Raw genomic sequence first — 12861 nt, 5'->3', positions numbered from 1 at the left:
TGTGTACAGGGTGAACTGATGGGGAAAGGCAGTAGGGAATAAAATCCACCGAACCTGAGAAGGTTTGATCCAAGTCAAAGTTGAAGGGACAGCCTGAGCTGGAAGTGTGGAATAGCACAACCTGCAAGAAAATAGGAGGCAAGCACATTAAAACATATTCATCCCCATTTCAATCCTTCCTTCACTGACATTCACTATGGTTATCAGAAAAGACTAAAAACAATATTTGTAATTGTAATTCTTGTTAAAGCAACATCCTGTCAAAACAGTCAATAAAACATCTTTTTGGAAGTTTTAAAAACAAATTCTGAAAGTTAACCATGCTTTCCTCATTTATCTCTCCATTGGATTATTATACTTATGTAATGAAAAACATATGACACAAAAAGGCCACAAAGAGCCTGCATGTGTTTTATAAAAATATTATTTAATCACTGCCAGCTGATAAACATCACTAATCAACCGACACCTATCTTAATGAAAATGTGTCCACTCAAACATTTGGGGACATCAGTCCCCATATGACTGGCAACAACAATTAATAGTGCAAGCACACATTAGCTTATAACCTCATAAGGCAATTAATTAACTAACCTTCTTATCTGTGGCTTTCAAACCACTGCATCTAAAACTGTAGCTGTCTTGTGCTTTAAAATAACATAAAGGGAGAGTTTAGTACTGTCAATTGTGAGTCAACATGCCTGTGATACACCCCTTTTCATTTCTTGTACATTCCATGGTAACGGAATTTATTTATTGATACGTGATGAAATTAAGTAACCTTCACCAAATTTATTTGAGACATGCCGAGTAAGACTAGTATATTAGCAAAGAACTAAGCCAGTACCATTAACTAAGCCAGCCACAATACCATTTTTAGTTTATTAAAGTATTGATGGAAAAAGATGAATGAAGGACCTAGCTAAATAAAGGACCTATGTTTTTACTCTGAAGTCCTCCTTTAGAAGGAATCCTCAATCTGTATTATAATAAAATAACTAAGTTTACATGGATACATTTTCCAATAATGTTGTTATTATTATACTCTTCTTATTACTGTATTAGCCTAAAGATTTCACTTTAAAACTACGTGTTTCTGACACATTCACCATGAATATTCCTTTAGTGGGCAAAACCCCCCTTTACCAGATATTTAATGCAGTTGTTGCCATTGTACCCCATGAGCAATTCTGGTTTGTCTATTATTAAACTAGCTGACAGCAACAGAAATATGCCATTTATATAAGGCCTCTCAGTTTTAACAACACAAGATGACATTTCAGGTGTCTAATAACATACGGTAGTATATGGTACCACAATAAGTATATTACTTATTGTCTAAAACATCAAAAATGGGAGTTTGGGAATTTCCATTATACTTACTTGAGAAATTTCAGATTACTCTTCTCCACACAGTTCAGACCTCCAAAGTCCACGCAGTATACCTCTACTTTGAGGTCACTCACAATACGATGGATGACAACCCTATAGAACCACAAGCCACTGGGAGCCACACAGCCCACTTGGCCCACACGCACAAAGGGTTCTGGCATCTGGTAGCGCTTGGCCACTTCAGGACACGAGTAGCAGCATCTGAAAACACAGGAGAACCAGCTTTACAGTTCACCAGCACCTCATATACACAGCACATCACCACGCTCTTCTGCCTCTTGTGCTTCTCCTTCTCCTCATTACAGATACCTCCAGACACCTGGACACCACACGTAACCACCTTTCTCCCCAAACTCATCCTTCTCAGACTTGCTACACCGTCTACAAACTGCAATGAAGTGTATTATATATGGACATACAAAAATGAAAAACAATCTATAATTTGTATTACACTATAGATCTTGTTTCAATAGGTTGTGTCACTAATTTTACAGCAACGTTTGCAGAAAAAGCAGCCCATCAACAAGAAGGACAGGTAGGTAGTTTTTAAGTCATCCCTAGTAACTTTGTAGCTGGCACTGATTAACAGTTATTTCATTTAAGACTAGAATTATTGAGTTATCTCCTCACTTTCAATAGAATTCAGTTCATATGGTGATTACGAATCTACGATAGTCCCAAATCCGTTAAAGAACATGGAACTAAAAAACACAAATGTAAAAAAATAAAGTCTAATTAGCCAGCAAATCATGTAACTCAAAGCTGTAGCCTCTCAGCTGTAGGACAACTGGGGTCAGGCGCCTTTACTAGTCATGTTGGATGTTAGGTGGATGCTGCACATTGGTGGTGGTGGAGGGGAGTCCCCATTACCTGTAAAGCACTTTAAGTGAAGCGTCCAGAAAAGTGCTATATACAGTGGTGTGAAAAAGTGTTTGACCCCTTCCTGATTTCTTATTTTTTTTGCATGTTTGTCACACTGAAATGTTTCAGATCATCAAACAAATTGAAAAATTAGACAAAGATAACACAAGTAAACACAAAATGCAATTTTTAAATGAAGGTTTTTATTATTAAGGGAAAAAAAAATCCAAACCTACATGGCCCTGTGTGAGAAAGTGATTGCCCCCCCTGTTAAAACATAAATCAACTGTGGTTTATCACATCTTTGGAAAGCTGAGTTCAATTTCTCTAGCCACACCCAGGCCTGATTACTGCCACACCTGTTCTCAATCAAGAAATCACTTAAATAGGACCTGCCTGACAAAGTGAAGTAGACCAAAAGATCCTCAAAAGCTAGACATCATGCTGCGATCCAAAGAAATTCAGTAACAAATGAGAAACAGAGTAATTGAGATTTATCAGTCTAGAAAAGGTTATAAAGCCATTTCTAAGGCTTTGGGACTCCATCGAACCACAGTGAGAGCCATTATCCACAAATGGCAAAAACATGGAACAGTGGTGAACCTTCCCAGGAGTGGCCGGCCGACCAAAATTACCCCAAGAGCGCAGCGACGACTCATCCAAGAGGTCACAAAAAAACCCACAACAACATCCAAAGAACTGCAGGCTTCACTTGCCTCAGTTAAGGTCAGTGTTCATGACTTCACCATAAGAAAGAGACTGGGCAAAAATGGCATGGCAGAGTTCCAAGACGAAAACCACTGCTGAGCAAAAAGAACATAAAGGCTCGTCTCAGTTTTGCCAGAAAACATCTTGATGATCCCCAAGACTTTTGGGAAAATACTCTGTGGACTGACGAGACAAAAAAAAAACTTTTTGGAAGGTGTGTGTCCCATTACATCTGGCGTAAAAGTAACACAGCATTTTCAGAAAAGGAACATCATACCAACAGTAAAATATGGTGGTGGTAGTGTGATGGTCTGGGGCTGTTTTGCTGCTTCAGGACCTGGAAGACTTGCTGTGGTAAATGGAACCATGAATTCTGCTGTCTACCAAAAAATCCTGAAGGCGAATGTCCGGCCATCTGTTCGTGACTTCAAGCTGAAGCGCACTTGGGTTCTGCAGCAGGACAATGATCCAAAACACACCAGCAAGTCCACCTCTGAATGGCTTAAGAAAAACAAAATGAAGACTTTGGAGTGGCCTAGTCAAAGTCCTGACCTGAATCCGATTGAGATGTTGTGGCATGACCTTAAAAAAGCGGTTAAAGCTCGAAAACCCTCCAGTGTGGCTGAATTACAACAATTCTGCAAAGATGAGTGGGCCAAAATTCCTCCACAGCGCTGTTAAAGACTCATTGCCAGTTATCGCAAATGCTTGATTGCAGTTGTTGCTGCTAAGGGTGGCCCAACCAGTTATTAGGTTTAGGGGGCAATCACTTTTTCACACGGGCCATGTAGGTTTGGATTTTTTTTCCCTTAATAATAAAAACCTTCATTTAAAAACTGCATTTTGTGTTTACTTGTGTTATCTTTGTCTAATATTTCAATTTGTTTGATGATGAAACATTTCAGTGTGACAAACATGCAAAAAAATAAGAAATCAGGAAGGGGGCAAACACTTTTTCACACCACTGTAAGTGTGAGGAATAATTCTTATTATGTTGCTCTGGAGCCCCAAGGTCTGCCCACTCACCTCATCTGAAACATCATGTTCTCCAGGGCCCTGGCCTCGTGTGTGTCTGAGAAGCGGATGTAGAACTGGCTGGGAGACACCACTTTCTCTACCAGCACAGGCACAAAGGTTTCCTCCTGCCGTCGTGCAGCAGGTTGCAGACAACCACTCTGCATTGCATCTGGAGGGATCTTTGGCTCTTCTACCTGAGGCAACATGGGATGGAGCATGTCCAGCTTCTGCAGAAGACAACAGAAAAAGCGTGCTGAGTGAGAGAATTATGGGTTACTACAAAACTACTAATTAGATCACATTATACACACTCCCCACAATACCTGTGTTTCTTTTATGTGCTTCTTAACTGTGTCTTTAAATGACACATATCTCATACTAGTTGGAGGCAACCCTTTCTTAGCCATTGTTTGAATTTCCATTCATGATATTGCAGCAGTCCTGCATTATTTGCTCTAGACGTGTCTGTGAGGGTGGAAGGAAGAACAGGAGAGTTTAACGGCCTTCTAACGGCTTAATGGATTCCCTAAATGATGATAATAAATTTGTGGGATAACTGTTTAATGGCTGCTAATTACATTATTACTGTGTAGCAGCAAGGCTTATTAATAATACAGGAATTAAGTTTGCTGCTCCCTTGCCAGTCTCTCTCTCCCTCATCTAAGTGGTGCTGGACACAGAGAGGCCATTCCATGTGGTTCAGATATAAGGTGTTTTTCTTTGTGATAGTTTCCCGATAGGAACAACTCCCAAGGCTGAGATTCTCCCGCAAATCATCTCTGGTGCCTTACTGTCTGGGAAATTCCAAGGGAGTCTCATCCCAAGGTTTACAACCCAAGGTTAGAGAGCATTGATACTCATCCTCCACCTTGATCAGCCAATCAGGAACTGGTAGGGCAGGGTAACCACACGTTCAACCAATGAATGACCGTAGTTCCAAAAGATAAAAGAGGCAGCACAGGGCCTAGAAGGTGCCCCTCTAGGACATTCTCAGACTCAGCTCGGACAATCATGTGACAGCCAGTGTGTCCGAGCGCCAGGACTTTACTCTGTTCCAAGAGTCGAGACCGGAGGTCGCCGCGTGTAACCAAAGGATCCACCCGAGGTTAGCCCAGCAGCAAGCTTTGTGAACCCACCGCGGACACTCAGCTGATCAACAAGTGAACTACTGTTGGAACTGTGGACAGCTGAATATCAGTATTCAGGACTAGCGCTACATCAGGAACAAACCGGACTTCTTCCAGTCTAAAGAGTGTGACTTGCTTGGACATGCAGTCACTTTTCATGTGCATAAACTCTGCTAGTCCAGCCAGGACTAACTAGTCGGTCTTCAGAGAGTCACTGCCAGCGTGCCGCGGCAGGAATCTCTTCCTCCATCTCCCACACCTCCAGCTGCACCAGGACTGCTTGGCACCGGCCCAGAGGATGCCGATTGGATGCAGCAACAGCCTGTCGCTGTTTCTTTTTTTGTCCGCGGGAGATCTGAATCCACATAGATTGGATAAGTATTCAACATTCTGCATTACAGCTCGAGAATTTAATTGTTACCTCAACCCCAGTTGATATTAATTTAATTCCTATGAGTGAGGTACTTGCTTTGGAGTATCTAGCTTAGAAGTTGTAATCAAAGTTCATTAACGAAACTATATAAATGAATGGTATACTGAATGTATGTCTCTCTTGGTTTGTAACTCTTCGTATTGAATATATACTTTTTGTATTCTGCTAACCCTCACTATAAGGTCTGTCATGTTTATATGCACATTTTATATATTAATAAATGTATTCTCGTGTATTAGTGTCTGAGTGTGTGCGTTGTTATTCCGCATAGCCATTAAAGAATCATTTTGTGACTTACTGCTACAATTAATAATCCCAGTAAATGCACAAAACCCCTACAACTGTGTAGACTAAAGAACAGTCTTGTGTTCATGCAGGAAAGCAGGCCTCTACTGAAAAATCTCTGAAACTCCTCAAGCTCCAAATTATAAGAAAGGCCACAATTGTGGATGATTGCTTAAGGCTTTATTATAAATACAAGGTGAAAGATGTGTTCATTACACTAATTCACAAAAATCATAAGGACCTCCAAAGTTCCAAAAGTCACCAATTGTCCAACAGTCATTCCCAGCAACAAGGCTGGACAGCTTGTTCCAGACTCCCATAGTACTATTCACTTCAGGTTTTATAATGCACAAGTTCACATGAGACATTGGATATGTTTATCCTTATGCAATTAAGAAACACTCTATAATAATTGTTTTCAATGTTTGTGGCTACAGCACAAGAAATTTCAAGACAAAATAACCAGTGCTTCTGCGAATTACGGTACCTCACTATCTAAATCTAAATGACCTGAGAAAATGTGTGCACTTGCTATACACTTGATATGGGTGCTGGTCTGCTTTGTCTCTTCCAGTATTTGATCATGATTTCTTGGGAGAATGTATACAGTACCATTTCCTAGACAGCAGTGCAACAAGACTGGGTCTCCCACTGAAGGAGAATTATATTATGTCAGGTTTCAACAGGGGTGATATCACTTCTGTTAAACATTTGTTTCAGTCTGCTTTTCATAAATACTAGCCCACAAAAGTACCTGCAAATACTTGAACCCAATAGTAAATTCATTTAATAACCTTACTTATATAGAAAGGCAAATTAATTAAAATAATCTGTACGTATTTTACAAAATGATTAGCAATAATGAACACATATTTGAAGTAAGAGACAAGATGTAAAAAGGGTTAACTTAAGTCAGTTCTGCCTGAAAATTAGACTTCTAAGCAACAGTGGTTAATGGCAGGAAAGGGGGTTAACAGATAAGGATTCCAGATGCGAGCTAGGAACCCCCTGGGGGCGTAATCTTAAACTGACCATTTGGCCAGGGTCTCTTTACTGGCCAAATACCATGACCTCCCCCCTTATCATAACACCGAATGACGTCCGAAGCGGCAAGGAAGGACTATATAACCTAAAAGTTTGTACCAGCACATCGAACAATACTTTGGTTTTGTCGTTTCTTGCGGGAAACAAGACTTCAGCTTTATTGTTCCTTGCATGCAATAAACTCATCTGTTTAACTTCATCTCGGGACCCAGAACCTTATTCTAATGGGTGGTTTGCTGTAAGCCCAGAAGTTGGTCTGGCAGGCGGTGATTCGTGGTATTGTGTACAGGCGTTCGAAACTGGTGTATGCCTTAATTGCGCGTGGAGTTTTTGAACGGGTTTTGGACCTTTACCGCGAAATTCAGGACTGGTGTGGGCCTTAATTGCGCCCGGAGTTCTGAGGCTCAGGATCGGTGTGGGCCTTTAATTGCGCCCGGGGTTCTGAAACCGAGTGGTGCATTAAATGCATGTATAATCCAGGATTGGTGTGGGCCTTAATTGCGCCCGGGGTCCTGAGATTAGCTACGCCTTGATTGTGCAGGGATTGGCGTGGTGTGGTTTTTTGTTTCAAAGGGAACAGGAGAGAAGTAGAAAATATAAATGTATGTTTCTGGGGTTTTCCTTGTTTGTGAATACATATACACACACATGACACTAACATAAACACACCTCATAATAAAAGAGCAAAGCACTAAGTAGCAGGATCTAAGGACGCTGAGATCCGAGAATCGCCCTGATTGAGCTCAATGCTTAAGTCCACCCCGGGGTAAAAGCAGCGATTCTGGCATTCTGGGGATGATGAATTACTGATCAAGAAAGGGGGTTTTCGAGGTCTCGTTCCTTGCCTGTGAATAGTGCTGTGTAAGTCCTCTCTAAAGACTCTGAGAGGCATTTAGATCTGGAGGTAACAGACGCCTTAGCTGAATGAGTGCAGGAATGCACAAAATTTCCAAAGTGAAAGCATCCCCCTACTGTATGAGCTGTTACCTCACACACGACAAAAGTAAACTCTTAAAGAGACCGAACATGTGTGCTAACTGATGGTTTGAGAAAGTGGTGGAAGGGTCCGTTTATATATCGGAAAAGTGTAAGTTGACGGAAAAGAAGGAGAAAAATATGGGAAAAGTTTGTCAGAGGGAGTTTGGGGCGAAGACACCTGTAAAGAAAGCATATGCGTATTGATTGGCAAAAGCACAAGCATGTAGCTCCCACCCTGGTGCACGGCCGGCACCAGTGGTGGCAGATACATGAGAGAAAAAAAAAAGAAATTGGGATGTGCCTTCTTAAAAGTGTGTTTACGGGAAAAACAAAAATCCGAAAGAAAAGATACTTTACTCTTCTAAGGAAGAATTAGTTCCTGGTCGCACTGCACTAGTTAATGTGCTATATCCTGCTCTCCCAAAGAGGAACAGACAGGCAGGAAATGAAAATAATTGGGATCAATTCCCACAGTGACCATATGGGGTCTGACGGGGGGTCTGAGTGGGATGACACCTGGTACGAGTGAGATAGAGACGGAACAAGGACTCCCTTCTTAAAGGGAGGGCGCCCGCAGACCTGTACTCTCACCCGAAGTGGGAAAGGACTTGATGAAGCGGGGGTTGGCGCTGTTGATGACAGCGTTACTCTAACTGTCTCGCACCCCGTCGAGGGGGTCCACACTCGCACCTACCTTCCCTGATTCCCCCATACAGTCAAATCCAAAACTGGAAGATATTGACCGGTGGGCTAAAGTACCGCATCCGAAATTAGGAATGCAGCGAACCTGGAGTGCGCTTCAGGAATTAAAAGGATTCATGTAGAAGTGAAACAAGAATACAGCACATTGTAGTATGAAGAGAAAAATATATTCTCGATGTGTATGTGTGTTTTATGAATTTGTATGCCGGCATGTATGTGTGTAACTGTGAGTTTTGGTATACTAAATGACGGTGCGAGTGTGTTTAGCCAGCGGGACTGGCTAGAGACGTAACTAAAGAGACTTGACGAAAATCAACTTAAGGAGATTGGAAAATATAAGAGCGTCTAAAACGTATAAGTACAGTACAGGTGGACGTAAAAGGAGTTAGATAAACAGTTTTTGTATGTATATACAATTAGTTGTAATAGTGGAAACAAGTTGGATTTATTCGAATGTCTCGAAACCAGACATGCTGAAACACTGTAGGTTTAGAATCGAGACAGGGGAGAATAAACAGTCTTGTGAGAAGATCTGTTTACCTAACGATTAGATCCTGTAAATCCCTTGTAGCCTCCCTAAGCCTGTCCCAGTCCAGTGGATAAAAATGTACTGTTAATGCGGTGTTGGTTTCTCTTTTAGGGGATACTGGAGCACTACTGTCATGCTTGTTTCACTCCTCTGTTCAACAGTGTGCTATAGAGTAATGTATATGGGGAGATGGCAGGAGGCCACAGGAGTATTGGGGCAGCAAGTTTTACTTGCTGAGTACCAGATTTGAACATTCACGTGCACTTATCACACGAATGTGGGTGGTTTTATCCCAGATCTATTGGGTTGGAATATTATGCATTACAAAGAATGACTATCCAGAACAGGGTATCACGTGGCTTTAACTGACTGTGATCACTCAGTATGTTGATGGTATTCTGAGTGCTTCCCCTGACGAGGAAACCCACAAGTCTGAGTTGCTTCAGGTTTAGAGTTTCTAATAGTAAGCAGTTATAATAAGGCGCTTTTGTGTCTAGCATTGTGTAATTTTAACAGGGCCTGGGTGCATTGTTTTTACGGGGTAAGCACAACTTTTAACAGATCTGCTTAAGGGGGGAGTGCAGTACAAGGACAAGATTGCCTTGGTTCCAGCAGCAAAAGCCGCCTGTAATAATTTGAAACAAGCTCTCTTACAGGTGCTGAGGCTGGGGTTTCCTCAGATGGATCAACCATTCCTTTGTATGTAAGTGTGGACAAAGGGTTCTGGGCAGCTGTGCTGACGCAGGAGCATGGAGGTAGGCACTATTATATCATTAGATGCTGTAGCCAAAAGGTGGGGGACCGGGAAAATTTAAGAAAATGTAATACTGTTTACTGATGGGTCCTCTCTGATGCATGAGGAAGAACAGAGAACGGGCTGAGCTGTTACAACAGAATTCAAGGTGCTAACAATCAGAAAAATGCCCCTCCACTGCCTCAGCGCAGCAAGCCAGTTAAGAGCATTGATGAAAGATTGTAAAAAGAAAGATGTTAAAGGGTTACTGTATATGTATATAATGTATGTATTTGTTGCATGTAGGCCACAATTCTGGATGGCTATGGAGAAATAGGATTCTCTCACAACAGCAGGGACTCCAGTTAAGAATACTGGGCTTGTCTCTGAACTGATTTGTAGTTTTACAGCTGCCGACGGAAACAGCTGGAGTAAGGTGTAAATAACACAATAAAGAACTCCAGTAACTCAAGGTAACAACCATGCAGATGCAGATGCCAGATGAGCGGCACTGGGAGAGCGGGAGTCTGAGACCCCTGTGAATCCTCTATTGGGGAAAAGGGAGAATTCAGGTTGAGGCCTTTAATAGATGTTTAATAGTAGTTAGAACAAATGTGTAAAGAATGTGGGGTTGTATGATGATGGGATGTGGGCTGGCGCATACCCAAGTGTATGACAAAGATGATCCCGTGGTACGGACTGCCCTGCCCCTTGGATACTGATCTAGGGGCATACTACACTGGGAAGGTGTGCCAGGCTATAATTGCCTCACTAGGGGTAAGTTGGAAGTCACATTGCCCCCATCACCCACAGTCTGAAAGACCAACAAGGAAATATCAACTGAAGGAACACCGTGGGTAGGTGCTCTACCTGCGGTCCTGTGCGGTTTGCGGGCTGGAGCAAACAGAACTGTGAGACTGAGCCCATTTGAGATCATCACGGGCAGCCAAAGAAACTCCCTGGAGGCCAAGTTTGGCTAACGGACTGTTGAATTTACTCTCTATTGCAGTATTGTAGGTTTGTTAACTGAAGCGGTGCACAGGACTCGTGAACAGGTGCTGGACAATTGGGGACCTCCAGAAGAGGGGAGACACGACCGGATACCTTGCGAGTGGGTGTAGGTGAAGAAGAGATACCCTGCCAGATGTTGCAATCCTGCTGGGAGGGACCATATCAAGTGCCACTAACTACTGACTGTGCCATCTGAGTGACAGGATGAGATCGCTGGATCCGGGCATCGCACTTTCACCGATCTACGGCACCAGAGACTGAGTGAACAGAAAGAAGGATGTCGTTACCATTTCTGTGTCTGATGCTTCCTAAGACCAACAGTGTGCTTGTTAGGCCTGAGGAGCATTATTGGGGATTTGGTATCAATACATTCCGCGTGTTGGCATATCTATCAGCCAAAAAATGATAATCGGAGTTGGGTCAATATTGCTATTCCAAGATCCTGACGATAGATCTCAACATGGCTGAGGTCTGCGTTTGGGTCCTGGGGTAGGACTTTATGTATTTGTAGGATTAGGGTTGTTTTATATGTATAATTGTAACTATCACTTGTACAAAAACATCAATAACATCTTGTTGTAACCATGGAACGCACAATGTCATGGTAATGCATGCCTGTACATCTAAAAAGGAAAGATCTGCCCTGACATTGTATGTGTAAAAATAGGCAGTCCTTATGTGTGCCATTTTTATAAGGGGGGAATGAAGTAAGAGACAAGATGTAAAAAGGGTTAACTTAAGTCAGTTCTGCCTGAAAATTAGACTTCTAAGCAACAGGGGTTTATGGCAGGAAAGGGGGTTAACAGATAAGGATTCCAGATACAAGCTAGGAACCCACTGGGGGCGTAATCTTAAACTGACCATTTGGCCAGAGTCTCTTTACTGGCCAAATACCATGACCCCCCCCTTACTATAACACCGAATTACGTCCGAAGCAGCAAGGAAGGACTATATAACCTAAAAGTTTGTACCGGCACATCGAACAATACTTCGGTTTTGTTGTTTCTTGCGGGAAACAAGACTTCGGCTTTATTGTTCCTTGCATGCAATAAACTCATCTGTTTAACTTCATCTCGGGACCCAGAACCTTATTCTTTCTGTTACAACATATTTATTACCTGTACTGAATTATAACTACTGTACTGTTAATTATTAAGTTCTTGTACAAATTTCCTCAGTGAAGAAAGAAAAGTAAATACTACTAGTTAATACATTTTACTTTACTGGCTCATACAAATAAAAACAGATTGAACTGCTGTACAGCAGTGGTCTGATTAGGTCCACTGTCTGTTAACAAGTTACCTGGTACAGCGCCTTTGTCATGAATCGAAGGCCCGATTCTGAACCTACAGTCTGATCCAGTTCCAACCCCAGGACATTCTTCTCCCACTGGGAAATGTCAGAGAAAGAGATGTTCCTGTTGGAGGGATTCAAGGACTGGAACGATGCACAAGCTTGGGATCCAGTACTCGTTTTCTTCTCTGTAGAAGCAAAACATGACATCTGTATATGAACAATTATATATAGTGCTATATTCAGTACTACTGAGTTTCAATTGAGAATGTTGGAAGAAGGTGAAAATTTTACTAGACATGCCAACACCAAAAAAACAAAACAAATAAGAATAACATTCTGCTAATTTAATGTCATTTACCAAACCACTTTATACCATACGGTGTTGCAGGAAGCCAGAGCCTACCTGGCAAGCAACAAGCACAAGCCAGGGTACAACCTCGCAGGGCAAGTGCAAGCCTATCATACATGGGGACAATTTGGAGGCCACAGTAAAGGCCAAGGGGGGAAATTTGGCCCAGACACCAGAATAACTCCCTACTCTTTTCAAGAAATGCCAGGGGATCTTTAATTCCCTTGGTTTAACGTCTCATCTGAAAGACGGGGCCCACTACAGTATAGTGTCCCCGCCACTATACTGGGGGCATTAGGACCCACACAGACCACAGGTTGGGTGCCCCCCGCTGGCCCCACTAACACCACTTCCAGCAGCAACGAAAGCTTCCCAGGTACTGACCAGGCACAACCC

General features: G+C 42.3%; 1 protein-coding gene across 9 annotated transcripts in view; it reads right to left on the bottom strand.

Annotated features, from left to right (window-relative positions):
* The window catches only part of tdrd5 (tudor domain containing 5), a 44783-nt gene that overhangs the window by 7372 nt on the left and 24550 nt on the right, over positions 1-12861 (bottom strand). For all 9 annotated transcript variants that reach the window (XR_015925233.1, XM_088598801.1, XM_088598800.1 and 6 more), the window contains 4 exons: positions 12123-12301; positions 3988-4205; positions 1384-1593; positions 55-121 (listed from right to left, as the gene is read on the bottom strand). Coding sequence is in view for 8 of the 9 variants with exons in the window: in XM_088598801.1 (XP_088454927.1) it covers positions 55-121; positions 1384-1593; positions 3988-4205; positions 12123-12301 (674 nt within the window). In the remaining variant the exon portion in view is untranslated. The remainder of the gene's footprint in view (positions 1-54; positions 122-1383; positions 1594-3987; positions 4206-12122; positions 12302-12861) is intronic.

Source organism: Lepisosteus platostomus, chromosome 11 (assembly GCF_059453375.1).
Source record: "Lepisosteus platostomus isolate fLepPlt1 chromosome 11, fLepPlt1.hap1, whole genome shotgun sequence".
Lineage (NCBI taxonomy): Eukaryota > Metazoa > Chordata > Actinopteri > Semionotiformes > Lepisosteidae > Lepisosteus > Lepisosteus platostomus.
Note: the sequence above shows the minus strand (reverse complement) of the source record. Positions and strands in the feature narration are given on the sequence as shown.